At 39.3% G+C, this 13,933-nt stretch overlaps 1 protein-coding gene across 1 annotated transcript in view; it reads right to left on the reverse strand.

Moving 5' to 3' along the window:
* Positions 1-273: 273 nt before the first annotated feature.
* IL13RA1 (interleukin 13 receptor subunit alpha 1) overlaps positions 274-13,933 on the reverse strand; it is a 66,456-nt gene continuing 52,796 nt past the window's right edge. Inside the window, exon 11 of the mRNA XM_060087623.1 lies at positions 274-2,731. Within this exon, the coding sequence (XP_059943606.1) occupies positions 2,639-2,731 (93 nt within the window). The 3' untranslated portion in view covers positions 274-2,638. The remainder of the gene's footprint in view (positions 2,732-13,933) is intronic.

The following is a 13,933-nucleotide window of genomic DNA, read 5'->3' on the forward strand; positions in this document are numbered from 1 at the left end:
ACTTCCCTTAATTGTCAGAACCACGATTTAGCAAATACTTATGTCCCTTTAGGTACTGTTTGCAAAGGCTGTACTAATACTAAAACAAATGCAGGCCTTTATCAGAAAACACAGGCATGCCGAGAATAGCAGGGAAGCTTATGATACATGGTTGTAAGATAAAATAGCTGTCTTGGAATTTTTTCCCAACTTAGATTCTTTTAACTCCAATTTCTTCTGCCACCCACTCCTCACAACACTTTCCCCAAAATAAGACAAAGGAAAACATTTGGATGACATACAAAAAGACAATTAATATTTATTTTACTCAAGCTTTTCTGTAAGAAGTTAACCAAAATGATCCCCATTTGAAGGCATTACCAAAAATGTTAACAGTTTCACGTATCCCTTCAGTGTGGGATGAAGAAAACACTTATCTGAATGAAAGAATAAGGACCATCCTTACAGTGGCTTTACTTAGATATGTGGAGAAAACAAATCCATAAAGGTTAGACATAAAATAGCACATAAACCTACTAGTTTCCTACAGGTAGTGGGAATTCCACTGATGTGTTAAAGTCTCCAAGAGCTCTCAAGACCTGGGGATCAGTTTTCAGCAGTTATAAAACAGCCATAGGTACTCCCATAATTCACTGCGCACTTTTCCCTCAACTACTTTACCACTAAAAGAGCAAGATGGGAACACCCCCGCTCCCAGCCCACTCCCAGGCTGCAGGACTGGCATCAGTAGTTCTTTGGGTAATCAGAATATCAAAGCATCCCCTCCCCGCACTGCCATCTAAATAGGATGACAGGAAAAATGACTTTGGGTGAGGCATTTAGGTGTTTTGTTTCGCAGAAGTATAAGACCTGGCTAGGAAATAATCTCAACCCTATACAGGAAAACCAAATATTCTTTCTAGAGAAGAGTAGGACAGAAGAGCACATCCATGCCCGTCTCCCAGCCTCAATCTGACCTCAAATATAAAAGCAGGGGGAGGAAACACCTTGACATCTGCCATTGCCACGAACTCCAATTTCCTCAGGAAAGCCAGGGCACAGTGCTCCTCCACTGTGCCCAAACCTGAAAAGAGCAGGGATGTCTGATCTCCCTTCCCCTAAGAGCAGGAATTGGAAGTAGCATTATCTTATTAATACAAATGGATGAATGTTTGGAGAACTTGTGATATAGAGTTCTCAAATTTCTACCAGTAATCTGAGTCTATGTGTGTGCGGAGAGAAACATTGGAGGGGACTTCTCATTTCCACACTTTAAATATGGAGGAAGTAGAAGTAGAGGGAATATATATATATGGATACGTTGTGGGGGTGGGTGAGAATGGAGCCTTAACGTATGCAAAAAAAAATACAAACGTTGGAGCCTTGGATGGCTGCTTATCAATATAAGAAACAAAACCTACTAATTACCATTTGTGGGAGTAAGGGAAAAGAGAAAGACACAACTATTCTTTTTTTCTCAAGCAAATAGCAAAGTTCTAGGTGAAGATAATACCTGTTTTCTGTTTATAAAATGCATACAGAAACAGTAAATGCTGAAAAGCTTCAAATAAATGCAGAGTCACACAGAAGTTACAGAATATGCGAGAATTAGTCATTGTTTCTCAGTCTACTCACACTTTTCCTGAGATGCAAATTACTCCCTGCTTCTCTAGGTGCTGTGAGCAGATTTATATTCTAATTGCTCGTGAGAGGTGAAAGACTACACAGAAGAATGAGGGAGATGCAAAAGGGGAAATCGACGTGGGAAGTGGGGTGTTGAAAGGTCTGCAAAATGACTGGTGGAGAAAGAACTGAGGAGCCCCAACTAGACTGTGAATTCTTAGAGGGAGCTGGTGCCTCACACGTGGGGGCCTAACACAATCTGGACGCAGAGTAAATACTTGATTTGAGTAGCGGAGGTGAAGAATAAACAATGCATCATTAGAGACTGTGTCGCTCAAACTCTAATACCCAATAAGTCATTCTGCCTCTACTGCCCTTGAAAGCCTGAAATGGCTTTGAAAGATCTCAGTAAAGAAGCTGCTTCTGCTTTTTCTGTAGTCACGGCCAACAAGGATGCCTGGGCCTTTCAAAGCACAGGAAAATGCTGCTGAAGGGGATGAAGATTCCGGACTATTAAAGAGTTTTAATAGCCATAGCCCTTACTCAGTGGGATCCCAAACAACAGATAACAGATTTTATCAATTTTGTTTGCTAGATGTTCTCTATGACTCAAGTTTGACTTTTAGCATTTGCACTCAAAATGAGTTCTCCTACAAATACAATTTGTTGGTATTATTTGAGACGAAGAACACAAAGCAGGCACAGGTCCCTCAGGAAGTTGTCACAACTCTTGATAAGATTAACTCGACTGCCATCATCACTTTTTGCTTTTGTCCTCTAGTTTGAAGCCTTAGCAAAAAGACGTCTGCTTTTTATAATTCAACAAAAATGACTCCACTCTTTTCTCCAAAGGGCCCATTATTATTTTTAGTTTTTCGGTGCACGACTCAACATAAAGACCTGTGGCTCTTATGAGCTGCCTGTTTTTAAATGGTCCAGTAGTTTCGGTTTCCATTTAACAAGTTCCCAGATAACAAATGGAAAATGGAATGAATCTTCACAAGGTCACATTGAAGGTTAAAATAAATTATCCCCATCACTGAGAGACTCTCTTCAGGCTTTCTATCAGCACTACAGAGTCAGTTTCTTCTTTGGTTTGCTTCTCATAGATGTCGTACTTCTTCCAGTGCTGGAAGGGAAGAAAAAACACATACACGATGACTTTTCTAAACAGTGTTCTTTCCCTGAGTACTCGCAGCCAATGCTTATTTTTAGGTTTGTGTGCATGGAACCCTGAGTATATGTTTTCCTGTTTTGTTTGGGGTCTTTTTTTTTGACCTAAGAATCTTCATCTATTTGAACAATCAATTAAACAAAACGATCAGGAATTAATGTTAAAGGTGAAAAACACCATGGAACTGTTATATGATATTTAATAGCTGTCTCAAAAGATAAACAAATGTGGACACCTCCAAAATTGGAAACGAAGTCTTTTGAAGAAGAATAAAAGAGCAGCATGCTTTCCTTACTTCAGCTGTTTCTATCTTTACTTTTTTACTACTCAAATTTGACCATTGCTCCAGAGATGTAATAGGCTCAAAAAGGCATCAAGGTGAATGGCAATATATAAAATGTCCCAAAAGTCTTCGTGCAGGTAAAAGTTTTGAAAGACCCTGCATTAACAGCTTCATGTAACATCATTTGCTAGACAGGGAATTATGCATATAAGGTAAACTCATCTTGAACTCAATTTAAGTGTATCTTATGGTGAAAGCCAATATCCTGGTCCTTGCCTTCCTTCCTTACAAGTCAAAGGAAAGGGTGAAATGGGAGCTCAGTCCCCTCATCTGTAAAATAAAGTTGTTAGACTAAACCAGGGGACTGCAAACCATGGTCTAAGGGCCAAATCCAGCAGGATGCCTGTTTTTTTAAATAAAGTTTTATGGGAACAGAGCCACCCCCATTTGTTTCTGTACTGTCTACGGCTGTTTTCATGCTACAAACAGCAGAGTTGAGTTGCTGTAACAGACCAAAAGGCTTGTGAAACCAAAAATATTTACTACCTGGCTCTTTATAGAAAAAGTTTGCCAATCCCTGCACTAGATTATTTCTAGGCTCCATTTCTGCTCTGTTGTTTTCTGGTTCTATAAGCCTAGAAAAGGAAATGGAAAGAAGGAAAAATAGAAACAAACAACAATGATGATTCAGCTGCCTCAGGTTGTGCAAATGGAGATGGACTCAGCAGGTGAGTAGCATCCAGTCTTAGAGAACGTATGGAGAGATAAGTTGGAAAACACTGCTTAAAATATCCAAATTCTACTCAGCCTGTGCTCTATAGAGCCCATGAGCCACAACCACTGAAGCCTGCACACCTAGAGCCCATGCTCTGCAACAAGAGAAGCCACCGCAATGAGAAGCCCATGCACTGCAACGAAGAGTAGCCCCCACTCGCCGCAATTAAAGAAAGCCCGTGCACAGCAACGAAGACCCAACACAGCCAAAAATAAATAAATAAATAATTTTTTTAAAAAAAGAAGAAGTGGGCCTCCCTGGTGGCGCAAGTGGTTGAGAGTCCGCCTGCCGATGCAGGGGATATGGGTTCGTGCCCCGGTCTGGGAGGATCCCATATGCCGCGGAGCGGCTGGGCCCGTGAGCCATGGCCGCTGAGCCTGCGCGTCCGGAGCCTGCGCGTCCGGAGCCTGTGCTCCGCAACGGGGGAGGCCACAACAGTGAGAGGCCCGCATACCGCAAAAAAAAAAAAATAAAAATAAAAAAAAAATAAAAATAAAAAAAAATAAAAAAAGAAGAAGTATATTATAGGACCAGGGTTGGCAAACTTTTTCTGTAGATGGCCAGATAATAAACATTTTCAGCTTTGAGGGCCATATAGTCTCTGCTGTTGTAGCATGAAAGCAGCCATAGACAATATATAAATGAATAGGCATGGCTGTGCTCCAACAAAACTTTATTTATGGACACCGAAATTTGAATTTCATATTATTTTCTTCTTTATATTTTTTCAACTACTTAAAAGTGTAAACACCATTCGCAGCTTGCAGCCTGTACACAAACAACTGGCAGGCAGGAGTTGGCCCATGGTCTATAGTTTACAGAGAAATCCTAGGAGGAAGGTAGTGGATGGCAGCATAGTTTTTGCATTTCCCCAAATGCCACTATAAAAACCACAAGTAGGAAAGGTAAGTAGGAAAGCAAAGCCAAAATCCACGGACACAATCTGCAACAAGACCAGATGAAAGTGATGCCCCCCTGAACCCTGAAATATGAGTGGGTAGGGACAAATTAGAGATGCTACAAGAGCAAAATGCTTTAGCTATGGGAGAGTATGGAGAGGGAATCAGCAGGGCATCTGATAGATCTGAGAATCCTAAAACAACTCACTCAAGCTTCCGCAAGCTAATTTATGAACAATAAGTGAGTCTGGCAGGGGTTTGCACTGCCAAAAGAGTGACCAAATGCAAGGAGTCCACAGAACAGCCTGAGAGCCACCTGAGCCCTATGAACTCTCAAAACCATCCAAAGCTGCCTTCCTGGGCAAAGTCCCACTCTGAAGAGAAACTGATAGGAACAGACTCCACACTGGCTAGGACACAGACAAGAGACGCAAACTATAAAGTCCAGATAAAAGTAGACGAGGTGAACAGGCAGAGCCAAATTTCAGAAAGGAATTCACTATAGTTTTGAAAAATTGTCAAAAATAATAGAAGATGGAACTCTATAGCCATGAAATTAGAAAAAAAAAACTATCTTAAATCAAGTCTCCTTCTAAAACTTTAGGGAAACTAATTTCATGTAAAAATAAGCAACAGAATAATATTCTTATGGAATAAAAGATGCCAGAAAGATGTCCACAAAATATACACAGATGAAAATTATAATCTAATATTTCAAAACTAGCAAAAGTATATTAGGAAAAAGTTATGTGATATGAAATACTGTGCATGATGTCAAAGAATATAAAAATTCAGAATAAGAACAATTCAGAAATGACATGGTAACACCCAAGAAACAATTAGAAGTAAAAGAAAATAATCATTTCAGAAATGAAGACTAGCTAGAGGAAACACAGGGGCAAATAAACACAACAGATAATACCTTAAGAGAAACAAAAGATGAAAAGAAGGATTTTTTAAATCAAAGAGAAATAAAGATAGATGAAAATTATTTGAAAGGATGTGACAAATATAGAAGACAGACAAGGAAAATAAGGGAACAGAATAACAAAGTCTATAAGTGAAGACATTTTCACTGAAAAATTTTAGAAAGATTTGAAACTACATACTGAAAAGGCACACTATATACCTTGGAAAATCAACCCAGAATGACTAATACCAAGACATATTCTAGTAAAATTATTGGACTTCGAAGGAAAAAATCTTTTGACAAGCAGGCAAAAAAGACCAAGTGTTTTAATACAGAAAGAATATTATATTGTCAGCAGACCTTGACAACACTTTATGCCAGAAGAAAATGGACGACATATTTAAGATACCCAAGGTAAGAACACGTAAGCCATGGATTTTATATCTAGCTAAAATGAATTTCAATTATTAATGCAGGAAACTCCATCAATATGTAAATAATCCAGGAAATGTTGGTCACATGAATCCTTCCTGAGAAAACTTTTGGAGTTTCAAAAAACCAAAATGACTGGAGAGACATCAACATAAAGATCGGGGGTTAGCATCAAATACATACCATACAGAATTAAGACTAAAGAGGGCTATAGGGAGACGATATAGTATATAATGGTCTTATGCACTGGAAATGTAGAGCCTGGACAACTTTAAGAATGGGGAGAGAATGGGAAGAACATATGGAAAAATTGCTGTCTTTAATAATTGTTAAAAATTATTTTATAGTTTGTCAAAAGTTCAGAAATTCCTTCAGTTCCACCTGTTTCCTTTTCATCTGTTAAATTCAAATAAAGATAAATATGAGCATTTTATTAAAACATATTATATAATTTGTTAAAAGTGTGGACTGGAGGATCAGGAAGCCTGGGTTCAGATCCCAGCTCTAACTCTTGTTAGTTAGATTTAGATACTAGCTCTGCTAGGTAGCAGCAGTGTAACCTCAAACAAGTTACATGTAACCCCTCTGGTGCTTCATTGTCTTCATCTGTATAGTGGAGATAATCCCTGTTGCAGGATGGGGACAAATTAATAAAGGAAGTGCTTAGAAAAGTGTCTAACATATAGCAAAAGTACAATAAGTATGAACTGCTATTATTATTGTTGTTACTATTATTCCATTTACCAGTAAAAGTGCAGTCAGCCCTCCAGAGGATGTGCATAGGTTATGTGCACATACTACACCATTTTATATAAGGGACTTGAACATCCGTGAATTTGGGTATCCGAGGGGGTCCTGAAGCCAATCCCCCACAGATACCAAGGGACGACTGTATTTCCATTCCTCTATGCTGTTCTCATAACCTTAAAGATTATTATAGCTGGATGACAAGATTAATTTTTCTCTTTTGGTCATCTGTATTTCTCATTTCTTTATAATAAACATATTTCTTTTAAAAGAAAAATTATTTTAATTTAAAAAATGCACCCTGCCCCCTCCCCATATCCAGCCGCATAGCACAGGGAGATCAGCACCGTGCTTTGTGACCTCCTGGAGGGGTGGGATAGGGAGGGTGGGAGGGAGGGAGATGCAAGAGTGACGAGATATGGGAACAGATGTATATGTATAACTGATTCACTTTGTTATAAAGCAGAAACTAACACATCATTGTGAAGCAATTATACTCCAATAAAGCTGTAAAAAAAATGCACCCTGGGGCTTCCCTGGTGGCGCAGTGGTTGAGAGTCCACCTGCCGGTGCAGGGGACACGGGTTCGTGCCCCGGTCCGGAGGGATCCCACGTGCCGCGGAGCGGCTGGGCCCGTGAGCCATGGCCGCTGGGTCTGCGCATCCGGAGCCTGTGCTCCATAACGGGGAGAGGCCACGGCAGTGAGAGGCCCGCGTACCACAAAAAACAACAACAACAACAAAAAATGCACCCTGAATGTTACATTTTCATTGGTTTCTGCTCATTAGACCCAATGCTTAACTGTGTTGGACAGGAAAAAAGCAATCAGAACAATGCAGCAGAAGTGGCTTCTAAGAAAACATTAATTTTTTAATTGCCTTTTTTCATTCCTGAAACTTTGATTACTCTCATTTTCACCCATCATCAGCATCAGGGCCTTTACCTGAGCACTGCTTCTATGAATATGTCTATGTAAGGTAAAAGGGACAAAAGCAAAGGCTCTGACCTGTTATTCAATTTTGTGAATTATAAGTCAGTCTAATTTTAAAATTACTTGTAGAAAAAAAAATCCACAAAATTACAGTCCATAATTCAATTCTTACCCTGCTGATTTTTTAAACAAGGTAATCAACAATAGAATAATGGCCAAAGATGAAAAACATCCTAGATGAAAAAAAATCAGTGTTTGGGTGGTGAACACAACTGGCTTTTAGTTGTTAGTCATCCTAGAAAAATACATGTATGTATATATAATTTTTTTAAAAGAAAGAAACAAAAGTCATAGAATAATGGAACATCAAGTTTCAATTTAAGAGTACCTTCAAGATTTGGTTATTTCCCACAGCGAATTGCCAACAGAGGTGAAGTGGGTTTCATGCACCTAAGCACCACGCAAAACACTGGCCTTGTGTGTACAAGTCAGCTGATTATGTGCCCCCGTCTTCTTCAGAGCAACAGACACAATAGAAAGTTGTACAATATGAATTGTAGATCCCCACGCCTTAAAAATCACTGCAGCTTAAAAAGAACTTGTTGAATGTGGTGTGGAGGGGACTAATTTGGTACCATTTGAGGTGGCTATCAATTCAAACCCTCACTTTAAAAATTGATAATTAAAGGGAAAGAATTAAACATGTTTCCTACCTTTCTAGCAGAAACCGAATTTCAGAACAACTAAGAAGCCTAGTTGAGGACTGAAAGCAGTGCTTTGTAGGAAAATGTTAGCTTATAAATGTAGATTAAATGATAGATGAGAAAAATCATCATTGTTTCACAACCCCTAATGAGATTATTGATTCAAGCAAGGATACAAATTGGCCAATAAAAAGCATCATCTGGGGCTTCCCTGGTGGCGCAGTGGTTGAGAGTCCACCTAACGATGCAGGGGACACGGGTTCGTGCCCTGGTCCGGGAAGATCCCACATGCCATGGGGTGGCTAGGCCCGTGAGCCATGGCCACTGAGCCTGTGTGTCCGGAGCCTGTGCTCTGCAACGGGAGAGGCCACAACAGTGAGAGGCCCATATGCCGGGGGAAAAAAAAAAAAAAAAAAAGCATCAGCTGAAGAGTTGACAGGGTGCTAACATTAACACCACACAGATTATCTTCAGGTGGCAAGGGGAGGAAATGTGTAGATGGCAGGAGGGGACATGCTATTATCACCTTAAATACAGTGGTCCATCTCACTAATGGTGGGACAACTGGATATTATCTGTCTCCTGACAACTGGGACAGCTGGAAATATTTAAATATGGACTGAGTATTAGATGATATTAAGGAATTAATAATTTTTAAAGTGCCGCCATGCTATTTTGGCTATGTAGGAAAGCGAGCTTAGCTTTTAAAGATACACACTGAAGTTTAAAAAAAATTCAGCAGTATTTGGAAGTCAACTCCAAGTTAAATAGCTGCTTTCCAATCAGGAATTCAAAAATGGCACAGTACTGAAAATGTAATTGGTTTCCAAGAAGCGGAGGAAGAATAGATAATATTTTATGGACGAGAAAGAAATGCAGATGCAGAAGAGAAGCAATTCCCTCCACAAAGCCCCCCTACCCCCCAAATATGGCCAGCAGCCCAATTAGTCACACAGAAAAGGCAAACAGCAAAGCAACAGGAAAAAAATGCTGCTGGCCAAAATGTTACTACAGTGATGAACAAAACATTGTCAAAACAGTAGAAACCTTAAGGAAAATGATACAGAAGATTTAATTTACTGGTGGCCACACCTAAATAAGTTTTTTTTTAACAACAACTACTGATGGTGCAGCGTGGAAGAAGAAATTGTTTAGAAAGGGCATGGATTATTTCTTGGGATTAGAAGTTGGTAAATTTGGGCTACAATGGCTTCTACTTCAGGTTCTGCAATTCTCTCTCTATGTGATAGTCCTTGAGAAATTTCTCCATGGTCCCCAATGTCCCCGTCTTTAAAGTGAGGAGTTGGACTAGAATCTAGAGTTTTGAAAATATATAGTTAAAGACAACTAAACATGTAAACATATACCTCATTAGATGACCTCTAGGGCAATGTTCACTCCATAATTATTCATTCCCTAATTCGATGATTCTAGAAGTAAAAGGACAGTCTTTCTGCTGCATATGCAGTTCAATTTTCGAGAACTGCTGCCATGTAGAGAAAGTAGATTATTCATTTGGTTAAAAAGCAAACATGGAAATTTGTTCTATTACCCTTTCCCCTGTCTGGCATTTTTATTATACTTTTAGTTTTAAACACTGGTTTTATTTAATGGTCTGCAACCACCGCAAACAAAAACATCTTATGCTTTCAGTGGTCCATCTTGTCAGTATATCCACCTCACTAAATTATAGAATTATCTGACTCATCAGGACAACATATTATCCTCTAGACAGCGAATTGAAAAAAAAGCAATTTTCCCATCTCTGAGAAAGATAATTGATCTGATTTCACTGTCAATGTTACCATCATTCACTCTATCACCCAGGCTTGAAACCTTGAAATTATTTTTTACTCTCGCCACCTTTCATCACCCACACAGAGTCACCAAGTCGTAATGAGTTTCCTTTAATAATGTGTCTTGCATCAATCTCCTCTGCTACCACCTAAGTTCAAACCCCTATTATCTCACAGACCTGGATGACCACAATATTCTCTTTTCCCTTAATGACTTGTACAGCGTTTCTTTTTATTATAAAAGTAATACATGCTCATTACAGGCAATTTGGAAACTTCAGAAAGGTAGAGAGAGAATAATATCAATTATCCACAATCTTCCTGTCCAGAGATGATTATTTTGACCCATTTCCTTCCACTCATTGTTCTATGTATATATTGATGCGTTTTTTATAAAAATTAGGATTGGAATACACTACACATTTATGATATGTTTCTTACACTTACACCGTGAGTATTTTGCTAGGACATTAAATGCTTTGAAAATGTAACTTTTCAAAAAACTTATTCTTGATTGTTGATGTTTCCTTAGTTTCTAATTTTTCGTTTTAGAAACAAATGCTGCACTGACCATCCTTGTACCATTGTTGGACTAGTTCCCTAAAATAGATTCCTAAAGAAATAATTATAAGATCAAAGACTCTTGTTACATTTTACCAAGTTGCCCTCCAGAAAGAACACATACCATTTTACAGGCCCACCAGCGTTGCATGAAAAGTGCCAGTTCCCCCATCCACTTGTTAACACTGGATATTATCACTTTTTAGAAATTTATTAAGCTGGAAATTTATATCTCATCAATGCTTTGGTTGTATGTCTTGTATATATCAGTGACTCCAAACATGTTTTCACAGATACTGGACATTTGTGTCATGGCACTTTGACTGTCTTCATTCTGCTAAAAGGGGTAGCAAACTCAAATGCTTTTCAGGGGTCTGGCATGTTAGGTCAACATGTGAAACCACAGTGGGAATTAGGAATGGTAGGGCCTGAGATGAACTGGTAGAGTGCATGCCCTGTTTAAGATCCCAAATTGAAAAATTTTAAATACACCATGCTGGCCAAACAAAACATCTGTGGGGCAACTTCAGGACTACGTTCCCAGTTTGCTACTGTGCTAGCGCCTCCCCTCTCTAATCCATTCCCTCCAGGTTGTTGTCAGAATGATAGGTGTGGAGATAAGGGAACCCTCCTACACTGTTGGTGGGAATGTAAATTGGTACAGCCACTATGGAGAACAGTATGGAGGTTCCCTAAAAAAACTAAAAATAGAGCTACCATATGATCCTGCAATCCCACTCCTGGGCATATATCTGGAGAAAAACATGGTCTGAAAGGGTACCCCAATGTTCATTGCAGCACTGTATACAACAGCCAAGACATGGAAGCAACCTAAATGTCCATCGCAGAGGAATGGATAAAGAAGATGTGGTACACATATACAATGGAATATTACTCAGCCATTAAAAAGAAGGAAAGAATGCCGTTTGCAGCAATGTGGATGGACCTAGAGATCGTCATACTGAGTGAAGTAAGTCAAAGACAAATATCGTATGATATCGCTTACATGTGGAATCTAAAAATATTGATACAAATGAACTTATTTACAAAACAGAAACAGACTCACAGACTTAGAGGAGAAACTTACGGTTACCAGGGGGAAGGGTGGGGGGAGGGATAGTTAGGGAGTTTGGGATTGACATGTATACACTGCTATATTTAAAATGGATAACCAACAAGGACCTACTGTACAGCACAGGGAACTCTGCTCAATATTATGTAACAACATAAATGGGAAAAGAATTTGAAAAAGAATAGATACATGTATATGTACAACTGAATCACTTTGTTGTACAACTGAAACTAACAAAACATTGTTAATCAACTATACGCCAGTATAAAATAAAAAGTTATAAAAACAAAGAATGATATTCCTAATACCTTCTCATATAAGGTCAGCCATAACACGACTCCAAATCTGTTTCTCGGAACTCCCCTATCCCAACCTGGTACTTCTATCATACAGAACTCTAAGGAGGTAGTGAGGTTCTTGAGGACAAACATTCTATCTTACAAAAGGCAATGCAGCATAGTGGAAAGTAAGAGAAAAGTCTAGAATCAGACAGTTCTGGGTCAAATCTCACCTTATTATCTACTAGCTGTGTGGCTACAGTAAAGTTATTTAACCTCACTGAGGCTCCATTTCCTCATCTGTGAAATGGTACTAACAGCACCTACACCACAGGGTGGTTATGAAGATGGAGCATTTAATACACTGTGTACACATGGTAGACTTCCAATCACTGGTTAAAGGAGCTGTTAGAATACTTGCACAATTCTCAACCTCCAGCATCTGTCTCAGTAGCTGGCAAAATGAAGACACACGGGTGATCCTAAGGAAAATATCTATAACAGTGATTTTCAAAGTGCGCTCTGTGAATGATCTTGCCAGGAGAGGAATCATCTTTGGGCTCCTTTGAAATATGCAGATTCCTGGGACCCATCCCAGAGCTGGTGAATCCGAACTTCTGAAGGTAGGGCCCAGGATTCTATATTCCTACAAGCATTGCAGTTGACTGTGACTCAAAGCTGAAGAAACACCGTCACCTTGGTTACAGTATACCAGCCCTTCACCAGGTACCTGACTTCTGGACCTCCCTGGCTAGTGGTGCCATATCTGGCACAGTTACCCACTGCCCATGCCCATGACTTGGTGAAAAAGTTATCCAGATGGCTCTTCCTCTGACAGCATGGGAGCCTCCCTGCCTTCCTTCCCTAGCCACTGTGTATCACCCGTTATTACAAGAATCGTTTGGGCGTTAAAGATAAATGGAAAGTATTATCAATAGTAATACTAAGCACTAACATTTACTAAGCACCTATAATGTGCCAGACATACTAAGTGGTTTCTATGTATTAAATTAATTGAATCCACATAACAACACTATGAGGCGGGTGCTATCATTACCTCCACTTTTTACAAGTGGGAAAACTGAGGCACAGGAAGGTTAAGGAAGTTACCTAAGGTCAAACAGACGGTAAATGACACAGCAGAGATTTGAATCCAGACAATCTGACTCCAGAGCGCAGGCTATTATCTACTATGCTGTACTATTTCCCTGAATTAACTGCCCTATGCCTGAAATTACTAATTTAAGATATATACAATAATATTGATATTTATTTCATTTAGTTGCCTTCATTATTTTATTTGGGTGAATGTATTTATCAGAGAAGCCTCAAACTCTTTTGTTCCCATAAGGTCTTAGCTTTTCCAGCCACAAATTCTAGCGTGAGAGTCTTCAGCCAACTAACTCTAACAGTTCGGGTGGGTTTGCTCTAGCTCCATGTCTTCGGAGGCCAGCTGTCCAGGCAATAGCATGAACACAATCTATTTCAGTTGTTTACCTTATCTTTATATTTCCCTAAATCAAGTTTTAAAAATTACTCCAGTCAGAAGACCTGCCTATTGGCTTAGTTTCATAAAGGAGGCTCCTCCCCCTGCAGGTTTAGATCAAATATGTTCCCTACCCCAGAGAGAGAATGAAGCCCCGTGATACACGACAGGCGAAGTATTCTGGGAACTTCTTAAATGGTATGCTTGGCCTGAGATACAACATTTTAAATCAGCTCTTCTTTAATCTTTTAGGTAAAATGTAGTTTAAAATAACCAATTTTGA

This window comes from Mesoplodon densirostris, chromosome X, assembly GCF_025265405.1.
Source record: "Mesoplodon densirostris isolate mMesDen1 chromosome X, mMesDen1 primary haplotype, whole genome shotgun sequence".
In the NCBI taxonomy this organism is placed as follows: Eukaryota; Metazoa; Chordata; class Mammalia; order Artiodactyla; family Ziphiidae; genus Mesoplodon; species Mesoplodon densirostris.